Raw genomic sequence first — 21,251 nt, forward strand, 5'->3', positions numbered from 1 at the left:
AACTTCAAGGATTGCCACGGCGACATCTAAAGCTAGAAGAATGTGAGGCAAATGTAACCTACAGACCTTAATGCAATTAAGTCAAGAAAACGTCCCATTTAAATTAACAATGTTTGAAAGTACTGAATACTACTAAGTTGCAGGGGTGTGGGGTGTGGACAGGGCTACAGCATTGAAAGATCAGGGTCTTCAAAGAAATTCCTCTCCAGAGTACTTGCCAGATAAATGATGTTCAGAACCCAAGCCCAGCCATCATATAGCAGCTTTTGCTTTTAAAGGACAAAAGGCATAATTTATGTTAAGATGATAGTAAGGCTACTTGAGACAATTAAAAGGCCCTCTTCTGACTATTAGTAGGTACAAAAAGTTGGTTTCTGAACTGAATTATCTTGCTCAAGAATGGCATTCTGAGGAACTGAAATGCCATCTCCGCTCTTTTTAGGATACTGCCATTATCAAGTGATGGAATGTAACTCTTGGTTTTTGCTTAGAGCCTGGCCAGATTGTCCCATCTATATGTCTAAATAGTTTTTGCTGACAGCCTATGACCAGTTGCTAGATAAATGCCCTTATGCTTCTGATGCAGATAGTGCTATTTTAAGGATCATCTGGCAGACTTGGCCTCTGGATCTCTCTTCAGAGAGCTTAAAGTATTACTGCGATGTATGATGGAAAATGGCTTTCACAAGTTGCCTCCATTGCATTTGATGAAGACCAAGGAAGAAGAGAGGATTGACACATTCTCCAAAGCATCCACTCCCAGATGGCAGGGCAAGAATTGGAACATTGTTAAATAATGACGAGATATTTTCTTCCAGAACAGTTAATCAATGGAATAGCTTGCCTCCCAATGTTGTGAATGGTCCATCATTGGAGGCTTTCAAAAATAGACTGGAGAAACATTTGACCTGGATGTATATGGTCTTCCACCTTGAGCAGAGGTTTGGACTAGAAGACCTCTGAAGTTCCTTTCAGCCCTATGATTCTATGTTGCACATTATACAAACCAAAACTTAAAATGGTCTCTTCTATGCCTAGGGGGTCTGTAAAAATGATTCTATGATAAATGTGTCCCAAAAGTGCTTTTTGAACTTTTTGGAGTTTTTTTTCCCCCTTTGAAAACGTTTCCCTTCTCATCCAAAAAGTTTCTTTGGTTCTAACTGACTGATAGAGGATTTCAAAGGGGGAAAAAAATCTCAAAAAAGTCTAGTTGCTTTTTGGAGAAAACCCCTTGGGACAACCATGATCTGGATGATTGAGAACATCTACAGGCGTGTGACAAACGTGTCTTGCAAATCCGCTTCCCTTAATTCTCCCGCGGAGACCCCTGGCTTTTCTCACGGAGCCACTGACGCTTTAGGGGGCTCTTCTTTTCCTATATTTACGTTCAGCGCCATCTTGTCGTTTCCATGGAAAAAGCGGCCTAGTCGAGACGCCGCTGCCTTCCTCTCCCCGTCCCGGGAGCGATGGCGGAGGCGGCTTGGAACGAAGACACGGGTGGGGCTGTCTACCGAACCCGAGACCCCATCCGTAACCTGCGCCTCAGGTTGGTTTTCCCTTCCCTTCTCTGTCGTGAAATGCCCCGAACTCTTCCCGCGGCTGAAAGTTGCCGCTGCCGCCACCGCCGCCAGTCCGTTACTCCAGTCGCCCTTTTGATTTGCAGCTCGCCTATCGGTGAAACAAAGCAGTCTGGAAAACATCCCGTGGCATCAATATATTGGTTTCCAACAGAGGAAACCAATATATTTTACTCTGTTTTCTAACAGGAAATTGAGCTCTCCTTCTCAAAATTACACCTCAAATGCCCCCTAAACGCCCACAGGCGGCAAATCCTCTAATGACTGCCCTCCCCGAGGGAAAAATCGCGGAGTAGCCACTCTAATGTCCCATATTATTGAAAGGAGTGTGACCGTTTAAAGCACAATGTACTATATAATAAACCCGATGGGATTTATAATCCACCTCAGGAATGCAGAAAGTGTCCCCCCCCCCTAAATTGGCAATAGCTTGCGTGTATTGGGGTGCGTGTTAAAAGTTGAGTTAAATAAAAGACTAAAATGCAAACTGAGATCTGAGGGCTTGATAACAATGTGCCAAATAAACAGTCGACAACCACAACATCACCTGACAGTAACAGGAATAAGAATAAAATAAATGCACAATACAAGATGCACAAGTAACTGAGGGTTAGCGTTCCTAATATAATATACCAAAAAGAAATAATTTCAAACATGCTGCAAAATAATTGCAAACATAGTTGCAATGATATAGAAACAGTATGTAGCATTGTGATATAAATAAATATGAATAAAAGTATGAGAAATTACATTCATTTCTATTATAGTTACTCTTATTCAGAGATCTATAATCAGTTTCTCTTAGGGAAATCATTTAATTTTAGATATGTCCAGCAGTACTAATTAATATAATCAAGGAGTCCAACAGTTACTGGATGCAAAATATAAAATAATTTTTTAAACAAAGCAAAATTAATGCTAGAATATATCTACTATGTGCTGCAAAAACCTAGACAACTGCTAAAAAGCAGTAAATGTTAAGAGTGACTGGTATTCCTTAGCTTGCATATAGTTTTTACACCTTTACAGTTCTGATTTGATAGCTCTAACTAAAATTAACAAAAGTCTGGCTTTATTGCACTTCTGTGTATAGAGAATCCATAATATCTTGTTTTTAGTCACAACTACTACCAGTAGATACAATCAACAGTGCAGTATTGATGTTACTGTAAAATCAAAGATAATAAAAAAAATCAATCTGAAAATCAGGAAAAGTATATTTAAAGTACAAGTGCTCAGATGGTTAAAAGATAACTCACCCCTTAAAATTACTATCACACCTATATAAAGAATTACAAAAACCCATGCGTATCCAGTCCTGGAAAAATAATAATTTAAGAGGAAAATTGAAACATTTACTTATTGTCACCAATAACGTCTCAGATAATAGAAATAGATATGGTGATATATTCAGTACTGCTGGAAATGTAATAATTCATATTTGGAGGCAAGCTCAACCATTCTGGAAGATGCCTCACAATAGAATGAAACAGATTTTAAATTCTGATTTTTCTTTTCTTGCAATTGTTTTTAATGTTAAGCACCACATATCTTTTTACAAAGTACACTGAAGTAACATTGTTGGAAGTACCAGTATGCCGCCAATGTCAAAACTTATTTCATATTTTAAAAAAATATATCTATTGACTTCAGCTTGGAAAACATTTATGAATTATAAATCTGCACATAGACTTTGGCTGCAACTGAAGTTTGAATTTCTCTTAAGATCTTAAAATGCTGAGTTCTTTTTAAGTGACTATAAAGTTAAGGGCAGATTATCTCAGATTAGCTAGAAATTTTTATCTTACTATTTTGACTGAAAAATCTTATTGTAGTTGCCATTGTTAATTTCTAACTTCACCCTATTGATAATTTTAAATCGATTGTTTTGTGATTATCTCCATGTATTCTCTTAATTTAATGTTACTGGTGAAATGTTAGAGGGATGTTTTTCTTAACATTTTATCATTTTTATGGTTTGTAAATCCATTTTTGTGTTGCTCTAGTTACACATCCATATTCTATTCTTAAATATATTTTAAAAGAAAGTAAAATATTTTTTAAAATTCAGATACTTCCCAACTGATAATGTTTAATAGGGACAGAAGTCTTAAGTAGAACAGTTATTTGGAGTAATCTTCCTCTGCTTTCATTTTGCCCCCAAGCAACTGGCTCTGAATGTCACATTCCAGATGTCCAAAAACAATATATTTCTTTCTTGCAGGGTTAAACTTCAGCGGGTTACTTCCACTAGCCTTCTATTGCAGCAGCTAAAGCAGTCTTTCTTCCAATCAGGCCAGCAGTTCATCGGCTTGTCAACTTTTGAGCCTTACAACTCAGCAGGTGAGTGCTCTTGGCTGGACTTTAAGAACAATTATTTCTGGAAGTCTAGTCAGGTGTTAAGACTGTTAAAACTGCAAAGTCTGAGCAGTATAAAACCAAATAATTGAAATATTCACTTTGTACAATATGACCATGGAACCAAGATAGGTTTCTGTACAATTTTGTTTCATTTTTAAATTCACTTTTATTTTGGTGGTCAGGAGATATTATTTACCTTAACAAAACTAATGACCTTGGTCAATGAGATTGTCTGATCTCCCCACAGCAATTTTCTCATTTCCTGCATTGCTTTTCTTGTTAAATTGCCAAATTTAATGCCCCATGATTTGTGCAATGATTTAGTGTGGCTAACTCCTAAGTTTTTCTTGTCTTTGGCTTTGCTTCTGAATATAAAGACATTCAAAGCAATAAAATAATCATTAGACCTGCCCAGATGTTACGTATATATGTAATCAAGAAAGAAAATAAATTCTGGGAGAGTTGGAGCGTCTTAAGCCATTATTCTTGCCAAGCACACTTTGGAGGCTTGTCTATGTTTCAGGTGGACATTGTCCTGAAGAGGAGAAAGAGGAGGCTGTTATTGGCTGGCAAGAAAAACTCTTCAGTCAAGTGAGTAGATGGGATGATTGTCCCACTAATGATTCTAGCAGTTTTCATTTCTTCTGGCAGTGCGTATTCAATTTATTCTTACGTAAACCAGATATCTGGCTGACCAGTGATCTCCTTCATCCAAGCATAATGTTCTAGCCTCTTGTGCAGACTGATCATGTGCTGTTCTTGCAAATGTATCGTGTGCTGTTCTGCAAATTTCACATGGATATCTCATGGAATGTGTAAAAGTACAAACTTCATTCCCAAAGGCTTCTGGGTTGAAAAATATGAAACTATAAATCATCTGGATTTCAACAGTGGGCCTACATTTTTTTTCTCAGTCACTCAGGTAAAGATGTTTTATTTCAAGTGTTCTTAAGCACCAACCCCTATTGTGAACATTTGGGAGTTTGGGATGCTTCTAAAATATTTAAAGAGCCTATTCTGCTTTTAAAACAATTATTTCATGTTCAGAAGGAATTTTGTATATTTTTCACACTCAAAATAATTCAAAAGAAAACTTTTTGATTATCACTTTAAATATCACAGGTATTTTTCTTGCCTAGTTGAACTCCCTTGAATAGGGAGTCAGTTTAACAGTACTGTACATCATGCTCACAAGGGCTTTTGCCTTTTTACGTTAAATGAAGAAGACAGGCTTCTTTTGTACACTTTCTCCTTCAGGTTTTTAGAGACTAATGACTCAGTGTAATAGGTAGAAATGTTTCGGACTACTTTTGACCTATTTTGTTGAGTTGTAGCCTTGGTGGGACATTCTGTCCAAACTATGTCCCTTTGCTTCTCCCCCATTCTTCACCTTCAGCGGACCTATTCAGACATAAGAAATTCAGTTGGATATGAGTCCTGCAGAAGTTAGTGGCTTGTTTTTGTGATTTGCTCATCTAACAAGTCCAACTATTTGTTTTTTGCTGGACCTCTGCTTTGCTGATACTGCAGTTCCATGGGTTGAAGATTTTGTAGGGAGGACTTTGTTACACAAGCAACAATGGTTTTTTTCCCCTACTTTATTTAGTTTGAGGTTGATCTTTACCAGAATCAGTCTGCCTGCCAGAGCCCACTTGACCAACAATACCACCAGGATATCCTAAAATTGGAAGAGTCCGGGGGTCGAAAGAATAAGCGGATCTTCACATACACAGACCATGACCGCTTCACCAGCCTAGAAGAGGTACCAGCTTTTAACAGAGATGGCGTTGGATACTGGAATGCCTGACCCAGAATCCATTCTTTATGTCAATATGAATGATAGGAAGAGAGGAATTGTTCCTACTAGAAAATATGAAGTAATGTAAAAAAAATATGCTTATAATCATTAAGTAATAATTAATGACATTGTTAATTACAAATATAATTCCTGCCTTAGGGAGTAAAGTCCAGACAGATAGTAGCATCTTGGTAGTCTTGGCAGATTCCTCCAAAGCTACGCAGGCTTAGATCATTGTTATGTTTGGATGGAAGATCACCAGGAAAGTCCAGAGTGGTTGGTTAGAGTTGGAAGTTGGGAAATATATTGAAAGATTGCAATACCAAATCACTTTCATATTACTGCCAAGAAAGCATGTAATTAGCAGGTGTTCAATTCTGGAGCAGTGTTTCTCAAGAAACTTTAAAGTGCTTTCCCTTGATGGGCTGTCACTGGAGCCTTTACTGTCTGCTTTGTACCAAAAATAGTGCAAAAAGATATTTCCCTGGGTTTTGAATGGAACCTCTTAGCTCACATTTTTCTTTTTTAAATGAGTATAACAAGCTCTCTTCTTACATTCCAGCATGGTCAGAAAATGACCACTTCTGATAAGGAAGTGCCTTCGTATTTGGCAGAAATGATGGCTAATGTGAGGAGGAGGAGACAAGAACGGAGGCCAGTGTAAGTGCAGCCACGGACATTGCTTTTGCTGTACAAATCTCTTGGTCTGGGGGATGATTTTGATCCAACCTGCCAAAGCAGAAGGAAACCTGCTTCACTATAGGCAACAGTCTCCTTTGACCTCTTGGCAGAGAAGGAAACAGCCTGAAATCCCGAATTATCACCTGGCAGCCCTCAGAAGAATTCATCAAGAACAACCATGTCCTTAATACTCCTGTGCAGACCATGTATATTATGGGGGACCTAGGACCCCAAGGCAAGTAAGTTTCTGTGCACCCAAGCTTTGCAGCCCCATTGTTTTTTTTCTCAGCGCCCCCCCCCCCCAATGTTCCAAAAATTGTTTGAAGTTGAACAAAAGTCATTAGCACTCCTTGATACAAAACCAAAGGTGATAGCTGCATGAGAGCAGTGTCCCGCATGGCTCAAAGTTGACTCAGCCTTCCATCCTTACGAAGTGGGTAAAATGAGGACCCAGATTGTTGGGGGCAATATGCTGACTCTGAAGCCGCTTAGAGAGAGGGCTATAAAGCACTATGAAGCGGTATATACGTCTAAGTGCTAGTGCTAAAGTGGCACAGAAGCTCTCCAATATTTCAAGACCATCTTCTATGTTTTAGGGTTTCCCTTTGGTCTTGGATCTGGGGTTTGCATAACATTGCTCTATAATATGTTCAGAAACACCTGGATTTATCTTGTACTGCCAGTATTTAAGCCCTGAGAAGCAGGTCATGTTTTAATAATGATTTCTACGTAGGCTTGGTTGCAAGGAGTACGAGTATGTTCTCTGCATGATCAAGGTAGATGGCAATGGAGTCATCACAGTCAAGCCAGATTTTACAGGCACAAAAGGGCCTTACAGGTGAGCAGCATTTAGAGCTCTTTGATCTTCAAAAATGAGTTGGAGTCAAGGGGCAATTGCATATCAATTGTACAGATCTTTTCTCTTGAGTTGGGCTGTGTTGTTTGGCTCCCTGAAGGATTGAGCTGGAAGGAGAGAAGCGGGAAATGTGGAAATTCACTCTGGAGAATGCATCGGCCACAGTGGAAGAGAAGGAGCAAGCACGGGAACAGCGTGTCTTCAAGGATGTAAGAACTCTTACCTTTCGCTCCTAAGGGGGGTCTAAATTTGTAAAAGGGTATATGTCTTATTTTCTGACTGTATGTTTCGTTCCTTAGTTGTACAGCCGACATAAAGAGTATCTCAGTGGACTTGTTGGATCTGACTTTGAGATGGTAAGTGACTTCTTTTTGCGCTAGACGTGTCTGCTTTACTTTGTAGCTGTTAACTCTAATCTTAACTTGTTTAAGACAGAACCTCAGGACCTCACAGTCTGGTTCTATTTTTAGTGGAGAGTGTCAGGTTGGTAGAATTTGGAGTTCTGCTTTGTAATACATTACCATAACATTCATGATTAGTTACCATTGTTTGAAACAAAATTTTGATATGATTTGAGCTGATAGGTAAAGTTCCTGCAATTTGCAGGTTGTATTATAATAGTGATTTTCCTGGAGAGAGAAAAATTGTACTGCTGTTTTCTTCTTAGCCCTTTGCTCACCATGCATATTTCTCATACTAGTTATTGTTTAATTGAGAAACCACTACTTAAAATTAAATTGTGCTTATGCATGCCTTAAGTATTATAAGGAAGCTAGCACGGTTGATGTTGGCTAGTCCTTGGATGGAGAACCACATTCCTGAGCCATTGACAGACTGAGAAAAAATATATTCTGGGGTACAAAGGCAAACCACTTCTGTAACATCATTAAAAATTACATAGATAAGCCATCAGGAACCAAGCTCAACCAAGGATATTTTTAATCTTTGAATCTGAAGCACACTGACAATAGAATCTCAAGTCCTGAATTTGTCCTGACCCACCACCTCTGTCATCTATTCATCACATAACCTTTGAGATGTCTCCTGTTTCATTGACCATCAAAAAACTCTTCCATCCCTGTGTTCATAAAATCAAGTAATAGAAGAGGTAAAAATGAGAACTTCCTTCCACAAAATGGTTAGCTGCTATGTGTAAATTACTCTTTGTGCAATAAAGTCATCAAGATGTGTATTAACAGGCACCAAGTTAGAAATGACCATGAGTTCTAATTCTACTTTTGGCATGAAAGCCGGGTGGGTGACTTGGACCAATCAACCTAACAGGATTCTTCCTGTGGTGAAATTAGGAGGAAGAAGGTATGTTAGATCTGCTCACCGCCTTGAGTTATTTATAAAAATAATAAAGGTGAGATATAATTAAATAAATTAATGTCTCTGGCTTGGGGTTTTGCACCCGATGTTCCCCTTCTAATATAAATATATAGTTGCTTTATATCAGATCAACCCTTTGATTCCTCCAGTCTAGATTAATTAAGTGATGAGCCAGCAGCTCTTGGGTACTGGAAAACTTTTCAACTGCAATTTTTCTGCTGGGTAACATTCATTCTTTCCTCTTGCAGACTGCTCCTGGTATTTTCCGACTCTTTGTTAATGGTGAAATAGGTAAGATAGCCGTTTATTCCACATTCAACCCAAGATTGATCCCCAGGCACCTAAATCAATACTAAGGGTCAAAATGTTTGTTTGTTTGTTTAAATGTTTATTAACATTTATAGGCCGCCCTTTTCCCTGAGGGGACTCAGGGCGGCTCACATAAAATCAGGGAGGGGGAATACAAACAATGATGTAGACACATATAATAAAAGTAATAAGCAACATACATTCATCATTCGGGAGGGGCGGCTATCCTTGTCCCCAGGCCTGACGGGCTAGCCAGTTCTTAAGGGCTGTGCGGAAGGCCTGGACGGTGGTGAGGGTACGAATCTCCACGGGGAGTTCGTTCCAAAGGGTCGGGGCTACTACTGAGAAGGCCCTCCTCCTTGTAGTTGCCAGCCGGCACTGGCTGGCCGATGGAATACGGAGGAGGCCCAATCTGTAGGATCTAATTGGTCGCAGGGAGGTAATTGGCAGAAGGCGGTCTCTCAAGTATCCAGATCCACTACCATGCAGGGCTTTATGGGTGACTAATAGCACCTTGAAGCGCATCCGGAGATCGACAGGTAGCCAGCGCAGCTCGCGGAGGATAGGTGTTATGTGGGTGAACCGAGGTGCACCCACAATCACTCGCGCGGCCGCGTTCTGTACTAGCTGAAGTCGCCGGATGCTCTTCAAGGGCAGCCCCATGTAGAGCACATTGCAGTATTCCAGCCTAGAGGTCACAAGGGCCCGAGTGACTGTTGTGAGTGCCTCCCGATTCAGGTAGGGTCGCAACTGGCGCACCAGGCGAACCTGGGCGAATGCCCCCCTGGTCACAGCCGTCAGGTGGTGGTCAAACGATAGCTGTGGATCCAGGAGGACTCCCAAGTTGCGAACCCTAAATTTGACCCCCCAGCCTGAGTGATGGAATATTGGTCGAATCTTTGGGAGGGAAACACAACAGCCACTCGGTCTTTTCTGGGTTGAGCACAAGCTTGTTAACCCTCATCCAGTCCATAACGGCCTCAAGGCCTCGGTTCATCACGTCTGCCGCTTCATTGAGTTGGCACGGGGCGGACAGATACAACTGGGTATCGTCCGCATATTGATGGTATCTGATCCCGTGCCTACGGATGATCTCTCCCAGCGGTTTCATGTAGATGTTGAATAGTAGGGGGGATAAGACCGAGCCCTGAGGCACCCCATATGTTAGGGGCCTAGGGGACGATCTCTGCCCCCCCCACTAACACCGACTGCGACCTGTCCGAGAGGTAGGAGGAGAACCACCGCAACACGGTGCCTCCCACTCCCACCTCCCGCAGTCGTCGCAGAAGGATACCATGGTCGATGGTATCGAAAGCCGCTGAGAGGTCAAGGAGGACCAGGATGGAGGAATGTCCTCCATCTCTGGCTCTCCAGAGATCATCGGTCAATGCGACCAAAGCGGTTTCTGTGCTGTAACCGGGTCTGAAGCCTGACTGGAAGGGGTCGAGATAGTTTGCTTCCTCCAAGGACCGTTGCAGCTGGAAGGCCTCCACCTTCTCAACAACCTTCCCAAGGAAGGGAAGGTTGGAGACTGGGCGATAGTTATTAAGAACAGCTGGATCCAGAGATGGCTTCTTTAGGAGGGGTCTCACCACCGCCGCTTTCAGTGCGGCGGGGAAGTTCCCCTCCCGAAGAGAGGCGGTCACAACCGCCTGGATCCAGCCTCATGTCACCTCACTGCTGTTAGTAACCAGCCATGAGGGACATGGGTCCAGTACGCAGGTGGAGGCACTTACAGCCCTCATGGCCTTGTCCACATCCCCGGGGGTAACATCCTGAAACTCAACCCAGAGATGTTCTACTTGATCCTCTTGTGCCTCGGCTGGAGCTGCGGGGATGGAGTCCAAGTCCGACCGAAACCGAGCAATTTTGTCCACTAAGAATTGGGCATAATCCTCAGCTCTGCCCTGCAAGGGTTCCCCCGCTTCCCTTTTATTTAATAGGGAGCGGGTTATCTTAAACAGGGCGGCTGGGCGGGACTCAGCGGACGCAACCAAGGTGGCTATGTGAGATCTTTTCGCTGCCCTAAGTGCCCTGGTGTATTCCTTGGTGCAGGTGGTTACCATTGCTCGGTTCGATTCGGACTTATCGGACCTCCATCGGTGCTCTAGGCATCTCCTCCGGCGCTTCATCTCCCGGAGTTCCTCGGTGAACCAAGGAGGTCTCCGGGATCCGCCGCCTCGGAGGGGCCGTAGTGGCGCAATCCGGTCGAGGGCCTCCGATGCTGCCGAGTGCCAAGCAGCAACCAGAGTCTCTACCGGACTGTGGGCGAAAGTATCAGGAATGACCCCAAGCTCCGTCTGGAACCTTAACGGTTCCATAAGTCGCCTGGGGCGGAACCACCTGGTCGGTTCCTCCTCCCTACAGTGGGGGTTTGGTCTCCGGAAGTCGAGCCTCAGTAGGCAGTGGTCTGACCACGACAGGGGTATGATGTCGTTACCCCTCAGACCAAGGTCACAAATCCACTGCTCCGAGAGGAATACGAGGTCGAGCATGTGACCCGCCGAATGGGTTGGGCCCCGAATTACTTGGGTCAAGCCCATGGCTGTCATGGAAGCCATGAACTCCTGCGCCCCATCAGAGTTTTCACCGAGCGACGGCAAATTAAAGTCCCCCAGGACCATCAACCTAGGGAACTCAATTGCCAGCTCAGCTACCGACTCGAGGAGCGAGGGGAGGGCTGCTGCAACGCTGTTGGGAGGCAGGTACGTTAACAGCAAACCCACTTGACCCTTGAGGTCCAACTTTATCAGCAGAGACTCACACCCGACAAGCTCCGGAGCAGGGACCCTACGAGGAACTAACGACTCCCGGATAACAACGGCCACACCCCCACCCCTTCCCTGGGCTCTCGGCTGGTGCAGCACCTGAAATCCTTCTGGGCACAGTTCTACAAGGGGGACTCCTCCCTCTGGGCCCAGCCAGGTTTCAGTAATACATGCCAGGTCTGCCCTCTCGTCTAAAATTAAGTCCCGGACGAGAGGAGCTTTATGTACCACAGACCTGGCATTTAGCGACAGCAGCCTGAGTCCAGGGTCCTGATTACTTGCGCCATCTGGACTCATAGGGCCGGAAGGAGGGATCTCTGTGATGTAGCGAACCCTCCTTCCCTGGTAATGGCCTGCCCTAAAGTCCCCGCCGTATCTGCCCCTCCCTGTTACGACCGTAATACCCCGACCCTCTCCCGTGTCTCTGGTCCCCTCAACCACCCCCATGGCCCCCGCATCTCCCGGCAGGTCCTCCGAATCATACATACCCGTGCACTCCCCCAGACAATCCCCACGTAAGAGTTAAAAACACAAAAATTTACAACAATATAATAATAAAAAGTGGGACATTCATTCATCTCATACGTATCTCATGCATATCCCATACAAAGAGAGAAGAGAAAGATGAAAGAAAAGAAAGAAACTAAAATAGTTGCGCAGTTGATTAAAATTTAAGGTGTGAGTTCAGATGGCAAAATTGGCTCTTAATGTTCAGAGTTAAAGTGGCTAGGGACCAGTTATAGTTCAGATGGAATATAAGGGGGAATGTCTTGTAGCCCCTCTCTTCTTTTGCCAATTTGTTGGTCGAAAGGTCCTGCGGGGGTTCAGTGTGAACACACAATACTGCCGTCGTCTGTCCACCCGCAGCCCAGGTCCAAAGTTTCCTTCTGGGGGTAAAACCAGTATAATAATGATGGTAACAGTCAGGGCTAAGAAAAACAGGATCACAGGCCCTAAATATATAGATGAGGGAAGTCAGACAATCAAAGTCCAGAGTGGCAGGAAACCAATGTTGGTAAAAAAGGTAGCGTTGGTAGAAAAGGCAGCGTTGGAGAAAAAAGCAGCGTTGGTGAAGGGAACAGTGCTGGAGCAGGGGGCTATGTTGCTGAAAAGAGCAATAATAATACCAGTGGCAGCGTTGGTAAAGGGAACAGCATTGGTGAGAGGAGCAGCGCTGTTGAGGGCAATAGCATCGCTGTAAAAGCTGAGCTAAATATGGAGGGGGGGGGGGCATCCGGAAAAGGCTCCAGCCACGGCACACACAGTCAGCCGTCCGCTTCGCCTAGTCCGAGTAGAGCCCCCGTTCGAATTTCCCCTAGGCTCACCGAGCTGCTCACCAAGCTTCAGTACTTGTAAAGAAGGGGTTAAAAAACCCCACCGCTGCTGAAGCCGCTGCAGAACGCCCTCAATCGCCTCCGCTTCCACCGCCACCATAGGGCCGCTGCACCCGCCGCCAAGAACGCCCAGCCACGTCGGAGAATCCGAAGCCCCAGATCGACGGAAGGCATCGGTCTCCCTCAACTTCTGGCCCGCACACGTCAACCGAATCTCTGTCATCCCGGAGGACCCCGGCAAAGGCAATAAGAAGCTGGTTCCAAGGGCTCCCAGCGCTTTTCGTCAGGTCGTCTACGACGAAGGAGCCCTGGCCGCCATTCCGATTCTTCGCACATGCGCATCAAACTGTAATTGGAAGCCTACACCTGCCCTATGAAATTGCGTAGAGGAAATTGTGATCCTGCTAACTGATTTGTACCTCTCATCGTTCTGTAATTAATTTTGTGGTTTCCCTAATATTGCTTTAGGTACCTTTTTGCTATTCAGAAAAATGACTAACTTTTCAGTTTGTAAGCGATCTAGAGCTGTGATTGTAACTAAAATATCCTACAAGTTTGATTAGCCAACTCATTCAGGTTTTGTTATAAACTTAAAATCTCTTTAGCAAGGTGTGTGCACCTTCATTGGATTGGACAGCTTGGTTAAGAATAAGAGGAAAGGTCCAGAGAATAAGGCTTTATTACCGTGTTTCCTTTTCTTTCCTAGTTTCCGCCCAGGGTTACGAATACAACAATCTGTACATACATTTCTTCTTGGAACTGCCCAGCTGTGAGTAGTACAAATTGGGCCCTTAGGATTGGGAGAAAATGTGATATAGCATCTACCACATAAAGTAGAAATGTGTATCCTCCTGGAGAGTTGCTTCTAGCAAAGAAATAATTGAAACTATACAGGAATTCATAAGTCTTCCCACAGTAAATCAAGCATATCCTTGAACCTACCCTCTTGTTATTTGAGGTTATGCATTTCTCAAAGCTATTTTTCTCTAAAATCCAGTCTTAAAATACTGATGGACAATCTCATGATGAGAGCCAGAAAAAAATCGTGTCTCCCTTCTCTATCTCATCACTTATCTACCTGTTGCATCGCACACTTCAAGATCACAAGCATAACAGAAATATGGCTAATAAAATAAGCTAGCATTACTTTTATAACGCTGGAGTCATTTTAATCCTAAGTGTGCATGATTCAAGGTGAAGAAAAGAAAAAGGATCAAATAATTTTAAGCTATGTACAGTATTTTTCCATATTGTTCCATATTAGTATATCTGAGAGAAATTCTAATGGTTTTTTTGGGAGGGGTGGGGGAGACATTCAGGTAGTCCTTGCATAATGAGCAGTTGCTTAACGACCAAAGTTACAAAAATCCCCTGAAAAGGTACTTAGGACTCGATTGCAGAGTTCCAACTGCAGCATGTACACACACACACACACACACACACACCTAATTTCATTTGGGAACTAGGCTACTGGGTCACATTTATGGCCGTTTTCAGCATGCCCATGATTTTTAGCATTTTTGCTGTGGATTCATTTAATCACCCTTGCATTTGCTTAATGACCATCACATAAAATTGGGCCTGGTCAATATGGTGGACCCTAATTCCAGGCTCAATTACAGTCATTATGTCAGGAACTACCTGGTATGCAATGAACGGGTGTCTGGTTTTGGAGCAGAGGTTTTGTGCTTTAGCTACTCATTAATCTTGCTGTCTTCTCTGCAGTACTAAAAGCTTCTATTTTCTTTCTAGATTGGTCGTGTCCCCCATCTCAACTACTCTCTGGAATAACACAGACTTGCACTAGCAAAGTACATGGCAAAGTATGTTTAAGATGGTTCCTTTGTGAGGGAGGGGAACTATTTGCAGAGGCACGGTGTTTAATGCCAGTTTTGGGGGTTTGAGGCACATTTTTCTTTCCTACTTTGAGGAATAGCAGCCTTACATGACTCAGAAATGCAGTTCTTGCTATGCATTTTAGTTTTCTGATACTCCTAATATTTCAAAGCTAAGTTTTAGTAGAACCTTCTTCAACTTACTCCTTTAATTCTTAAATGTATTATGCTGCCAAATTATTGAGATTTCTTAATGATTTCCATTAAATTTCATTGAACCTCAGTTGGCCCATAAATTCTCACAGATTCAACTGGAATGCCCAGGGCATAAGAATTATGAGACTTTTTAGTCTAGGATGATCACTAGAATCACAATTGTAAAATGGGCAACTATAGAAAATGATGTAATTTTTAAAAAGATAAAAATTAAATCTGGAGAACAGATTGGAGAAGATCTTCAGCATGTAGACAAATATTTGTGGGGAGGGGGGGAACCTCCCTTGCTTTAGGGTCTATGTGAATTCTTCAGTGTTGGCACAAAGTCAGTAGAGTTGATTCTATTGGTCTAAAGCCTGGATTAGACTTCTCGAGCATCAGGGAACACATGCCTCTGTCATTTGGAGACAGGTGCATAGCTGTTGCAGTTATACACCTGCGAATCCTAAGCTTACCCATCAATCTTTTTACAGCATATATATGTAGCAACCCCTATGCACAGTTGCAGGCAACTCTGAATCAAGCTTAAGAGCTATTGTGGCTCAGTGTTTAAAATGCAGTACTGCAGGCTACTTCTGCTGACTGCCAGCTGCCAGCAGTTTGGCAGTTCAAGTCTCACTGGATCAAGGTTGACTCAGCCTTCCATCCTTCTGGGGTGGGTAAAATGAGGACCCAGATTGTTGGGGGCAATAGGCAGACTCTGTAAACCGCTTAGAGAGGCCTGTAAAGCACTATAAAACAGTATATAAGACTAAGAGCTATTGCTATTGCAGCATATCTCTCTTGAGGGGATATTTGTTGGTTTTCTTATCCCACACACAAATACACAAACCTACACACATGGTTGTTCTGTTCCCTGCTGCTCCATGTAAAAACTGATGCTACTATTTTTCATTCCTAGGATAGGGTGGCTTTTTTTTCCTTCCCATTTACCCTGGAGATGTTCTTCACCCAAGAGGATGACTTGGAAGGTGAGTCATGCCATTGTGTATGAGAAAGAAGTTCAGAAGTGGTTCTGCTCTAATGGATTTCAGGTACCGTATTTTTCAGAACATAAGACGCACTCTTTTCCCTCAAAAAAGAGGCTGAAAAATCTGGGTGCGTCTTATACACTGACTACAGCATTTTTTGCCTCCCAAAACCCTGCCCCCTTCACCAAAATGGCCGTGCAGAGCCTGTAGAAGGCTTTCAGAGAGCTCCTGGGAGCTGGAGAGGGCAGAAATGAGTGAAAACCAGGCCATTGTTTGCTCAATTTTGCCTTCCCCCCCAGCCCCCAGGAGTATTCTGTAAGCCTCCTAAAGGCTATGTGTGCAATTTTTTTGACAAAAAACGGGGCCGTTTTTGCTCGTTTTGGGGAGCCCCCACCCCCCAGGAACACTCTGCAAACCTAAAGGCTATTCATGCCTTTTGGGGGAGGGGGGGAACAGGCTTGTTTTTGCAAAAACCGGGCCATTTTGGGAGGTTTGCAGAGTGCAAAACCTTTTTTTAAAAAATTTGCCTCTTTAAAACCTTGGTGTGTTTTATACTCCAGTGCATCTTATACTCCGACAAAATACGGTATTTTGTCCATTGGGGGGAATTGATTGGCCTGTCATGTTGGAGACAGAGGGATTTCATTTTATGTGATGTAATTTTCTGGAACATTCTCTAGGTTATGAAGCCTTTGGGAGGTATACCACTATCATTACTACCCTTAAGATTGTTAGAGACAAACACAAAATTCTATTTAAAAATTGAATACATGTTAAAATTTAATTACAGCTAAATGTAATTAATATGATCATTCTCCACTTATATATTCACTCACCCTCTCCCAATATTAAAAATTACAAATTAGTTACAAATTTTGGAGATTTCTCAGAACTGAAGCCATGGTTTCAGGGGACTATAGGCAGCCTTGACACCTCCCATTGTACACTTCTGCTCTAGAAAAAACATTGTACAGTTGTATGGGCGAGGCCTGCAGAAGAACAGGATGTGTTGCCTAGCTTGTATTCATTTCAATGAAGACTTGCAACTGTGTCAGAGGATTGTGCCTCTGAGCAATGGTTTATTCTGATTCTAGTGGAAAACTATAGACCTGCAACACAAGTGTCAAACTCGCCATGTCACATTGCTGACATGTGACATTTGGCAACATTTCCCCCCCTTCACAGAGCTGGGGTGGGGGGGTGATCTGTGCGTGACACATCTGGCTCACGGGCTGCCAACTTGACATCCTGACCTACAAGGTCCTTTCCAACTCTGTTAATCTGTTAAAAACCATCCCCTTGATCAGCAGAATTGCCCTACTGTTTATCCTGGAATAAAACATGACATTGATGCGAAACTGGCTGGTGTCTTATTCACTATCTTCCTTCCTCTTATAGGCTCCCTCCCTGAGTGGCCTGTCCTATACTTTGAGGTTCTTTCCTTGGATTTCTGGCATAGGTACCGTATTGAAGGCTATGGCTTTGTAGTGCTGCCAGCAACGCCAGGTAAAAGACAGCTCTAGAACTGAACTTGCATTGGTGCAACTCCTGGAGCAAATTTATTGATTTTAATTTAGTTACTTGGTTTACCTCATATAACCACTTTTATGGGACCCTTGAGTGATTTACATGAAAAAGAAATCAAAATACATTTTTATTTTTTACTTGCCTCAAGTAGTGTATGTTCATCATACATTTTAGTACTAGATGCTCTTCTGATAACTGTAATTTGAGAAAACTTTCTTATTTCCTTAACTGCTGGAATTCTGGGAACTCCTTTTAAGATGGCACACGCTTAGCACTTAAGATGGCAAGCTTATAATAGATACTCTCTTTATCATGCCTTTCTGTCATTCTCCTAGCAGACTCACATTCCTACTGATTGGTGAAATTTTCTGGGTGGTTTGGGGCATTTATCCTTTGCTTAACATGCAACAGTTTTGCGGGGGAAAGGCAGATGATTTAAGGTTTGGAAAGGATTGTCTTCCTTCCATTCAAATGGGATAGTATATCCTTGATAGAAGATTAATGCACCAAGTGATGTGAACATCGCCTGTCTTCACTGCCAAACGATGGGCAAATTCGTTGAGTTTGTACATTGTGCTAAGCTGTAATGTGGTTGTTTGGGTTTGTCTTAGTATGATACAAACATAGTATTGTGTTATATAAACCATGATTTATAGTCCATAAGCCACCCACAGTCACTCTGTGTCTGAGATGTCACCTAATCCAGCAAACGTATAAATAAATGCACTATGGCATCTTGTACATGCCATGAAAATCCAGCTTCTCTTATTTATTGTAGAGTATCTCTAAATTTTCCTTTGCTTGAAGTATACAGTTCCCAGGTCTTGTATTTCACTGGAACTTTTATATCATGATCTCAGTGGCTAACATTGGTTGTGTGCATGCATGTTCTGAGTAGCCTTTTGATTTTTCTCCCCCCATATCTCTGGCATCAATCCCGTTCAACCCGATGATTCAGGAGTTCACACTTTGTCTGTTTCTACATGGCGTCCTGTGGAGTTGGGCACCATTTCAGAACTACGGAGGTTTTTCATTGGAGGATCTCCAGAGCTTGAGGATATAACCTACACCAAAGTGCCAAGTACTTTCACAGTGAGTGCCTGCCTCCCTATGCCCACCCATATTTTCTGCAAAGAATTTTGGTTCAGAGCTTGGCACATTTATGGAGAATGAAGGATGAAAACTCAGATAAGACCTCCTCTAAACTGATGCTTATCTTCTGTGCAGGGTGATCGTCTCAGCCGTTTAGGTTTTCGTTCTGAAACAACAGGGAGTGTCACTTTCCGGCTGAACTGCCTGCAGCAGTCCAAGTAAGATTTCCTCTTCACTAGAGAGAGAATTTCTGGACATTGAGAACATGCATAGGGAAGAGAATCTTTTCCTCTGTATTTAAAGAAATTTCAGCAAAAAGTGGCTTCCATTATCAGCTTGGTTATCTGCCTTTAGATTCAAATGCCTAATTTCGATATTCACATTGATACAGATGTAAACATAAGGAAGCACATACATAGTGCTTGCTTAGTGATCACTTATTTGAAGTTGCAGCAACACTGAACAATAGTACTTATGACTGGTTCTCAAAGTTTAAAAATTTCAAAATTATATGTTTAAAACTTCTTTCTTGGCAGAGCTTTTCTGGAGTCCAGCTCCATGAAGAAACGCATGCAGAGTGTTCTGGATCGACTAGGAAACTTCAGTCAGCAAAGTTCCCTTTATAATGTTTTAGGTAAGGCTTTTGACACAGGAACAGGTATGATTTTTTTTTGCGCAAAGCAGAACTATTTTGGATCTTGGTCTTTACAATTTCCCTATCAGGAAAGATTGCAATATTTGAGCTTTTTTAGTCTAAAAAGAAGGCAGATAAAAGGGGACATGACTGAAACGTCACACAACTATGCATAGTGCAGTTAAAGTGGACAAAAAGCTATTTTTCCCTTCCCAAACTTCTATAACCAGAGGTCACCCAATTAAATTGACTCCTGGAAGAATCAGGATAGACTAAAGGAAATATTAATGCATAATTAAATTTTGGAATTAGCTACTGTGAGATATGTTGTTGGCTATCAACTAAGGTGGCTTCAGAAACGGTTTGGATCATTTCATGGGAATCCAAGGGGCTAATGATTATTAGCCTTGATCACAGTGTAATTGCTTTAAAGGCCATCTGCTGGGAAACTAGTGGACTTTCTTGTGTCCTGAGTTGGCCACTGTGATAAGAGATTGATGGACCAGGGGTCCAATCCAGTAGGGCACCATTTTTATTCTTAGGATTCTCAATGGCCATTTTATGCATTTTAATTCTAAATTGTTTCATCATTTAATTCAATGTATGATAGTTTCTTTAAAAGCTCAGATTCACAGGTGGTTATTCATTTTATTAAATATGAACATATCTTCTAATTAAATATTGTTTTAAATTATCTTGAACATTAGAATCATTTAAAGAGGATTGTATTTTTACCCATTTAATGAAAAACATATGATATCTGTTTCTTACTTGCGAAACTCAGATTTACAGAGGAATACTATTTTTTATATTTTTTTAAAGTTAAAATAACTTTGTAGCCCCCAGGTCTTTAAAAAAATATAGAATAAAATATTTGTTATTCTGGATGGTGTGTCAGAATAAGGCAGTAAGGGAAAGTCAAAATCATTGTTTTGCTTTTGCACAGTACATTTTCTTTCTCTCTTCCACAGAGCTACTAAAAGACAGACTTTCTAGCCTGCATAATATATTCAACTCCTTGCATGCTTTCAATATTTCGGCATGGAATGTTGGTTCAAAGGTCTAGAACAGTGTTTCTCAACCTTGGCAACTTGAAGATGTCTGGACTTCAACTCCCAGAATTCCCCAGCCAGCGAATGCTGGCTGGGGAATTCTGGGAGTTGAAGTCCGGACATCTTCAAGTTGCCAAGGTTGAGAAACACTGGTCTAGAAGGAAGGAATGGTCAGGCAGGGGAACTAGGTGACTGCACAGGTTGAACCTCCACTTAACTACCATGTCTGTTCTCTTTGTTGCAGAGGCATTCCAACGGGCTCGTCACCGAATGCAGCAAGCCCGAGAAAGCCTTCCTCAAGATTTGATTCGCACTTCAGCCTCTGAAGCTTACAATGATGAAAGCATCATCAAGCAGCCTGCTGTCTTCTAAGATGTTCTCCACCAGTGTTTCTCAGCCACTTGAAGACACATGAATTTCAACTCTCAGAATTCCCTGCCAGCTCTACGCCTTTGGTTCTCACCTCTGCTTTTGCAACTTATGGCAAAGTCCTACACCTCAGTTTGAATCTGGAGATGGGCCATGTCGTGTTGGACATACAGGATGTAACAGAAACCTCAGTTTTTCTCTCTTCACACAAGACCATGAAATTACAAAAACTTTTTATGCCTTAGGAAGGCAACCATGTTGTACAGTATTTTATTTTGTGCACATAAATGTGTTTTTTACTCAAATGTGTGTATCTTTATATATTCACAGGGATATATTTATACCTATACACACACATGCATGCGCACACAAACACACACAAACACATATTGTATCTGTACTCTGTTTATAACAAAGGGCAAGGAACATTTTAAACAATGATATTTCAATATTACTGTTTATTTCTTACTTAAAACACAGAAAGTCACCCTATACAACTTTCTCTTCCAGAAAGCTAGAGAACAAGGATGCTACTGGTA

At 42.3% G+C, this 21,251-nt stretch overlaps 1 protein-coding gene across 1 annotated transcript; it reads left to right on the plus strand.

The window, feature by feature from the left end:
* Positions 1 to 1,401: 1,401 nt before the first annotated feature.
* MKS1 (MKS transition zone complex subunit 1) lies at positions 1,402 to 21,017 on the plus strand. The gene is made up of 18 exons (XM_014062852.2): positions 1,402 to 1,546; positions 3,802 to 3,920; positions 4,462 to 4,529; positions 5,545 to 5,700; positions 6,299 to 6,396; positions 6,528 to 6,656; positions 7,151 to 7,255; positions 7,374 to 7,482; positions 7,573 to 7,629; positions 8,854 to 8,896; positions 13,723 to 13,785; positions 14,769 to 14,839; positions 15,969 to 16,038; positions 17,437 to 17,544; positions 18,524 to 18,657; positions 18,793 to 18,875; positions 19,194 to 19,291; positions 20,588 to 21,017. The coding sequence occupies exons 1-18, from the start codon at positions 1,467 to 1,469 to the stop codon at positions 20,713 to 20,715; spliced, it is 1,719 nt and encodes a 572-aa protein (XP_013918327.2). The 5' UTR covers positions 1,402 to 1,466; the 3' UTR covers positions 20,716 to 21,017.
* The last annotated feature ends 234 nt before the right edge of the window (positions 21,018 to 21,251 follow it).

This window comes from Thamnophis sirtalis, unplaced genomic scaffold, assembly GCF_051295495.1.
Source record: "Thamnophis sirtalis isolate CommonGarterSnake01/CBP01778 unplaced genomic scaffold, rThaSir2_p1.2 scaffold_6, whole genome shotgun sequence".
NCBI classification, from domain to species: domain Eukaryota; kingdom Metazoa; phylum Chordata; class Lepidosauria; order Squamata; family Natricidae; genus Thamnophis; species Thamnophis sirtalis.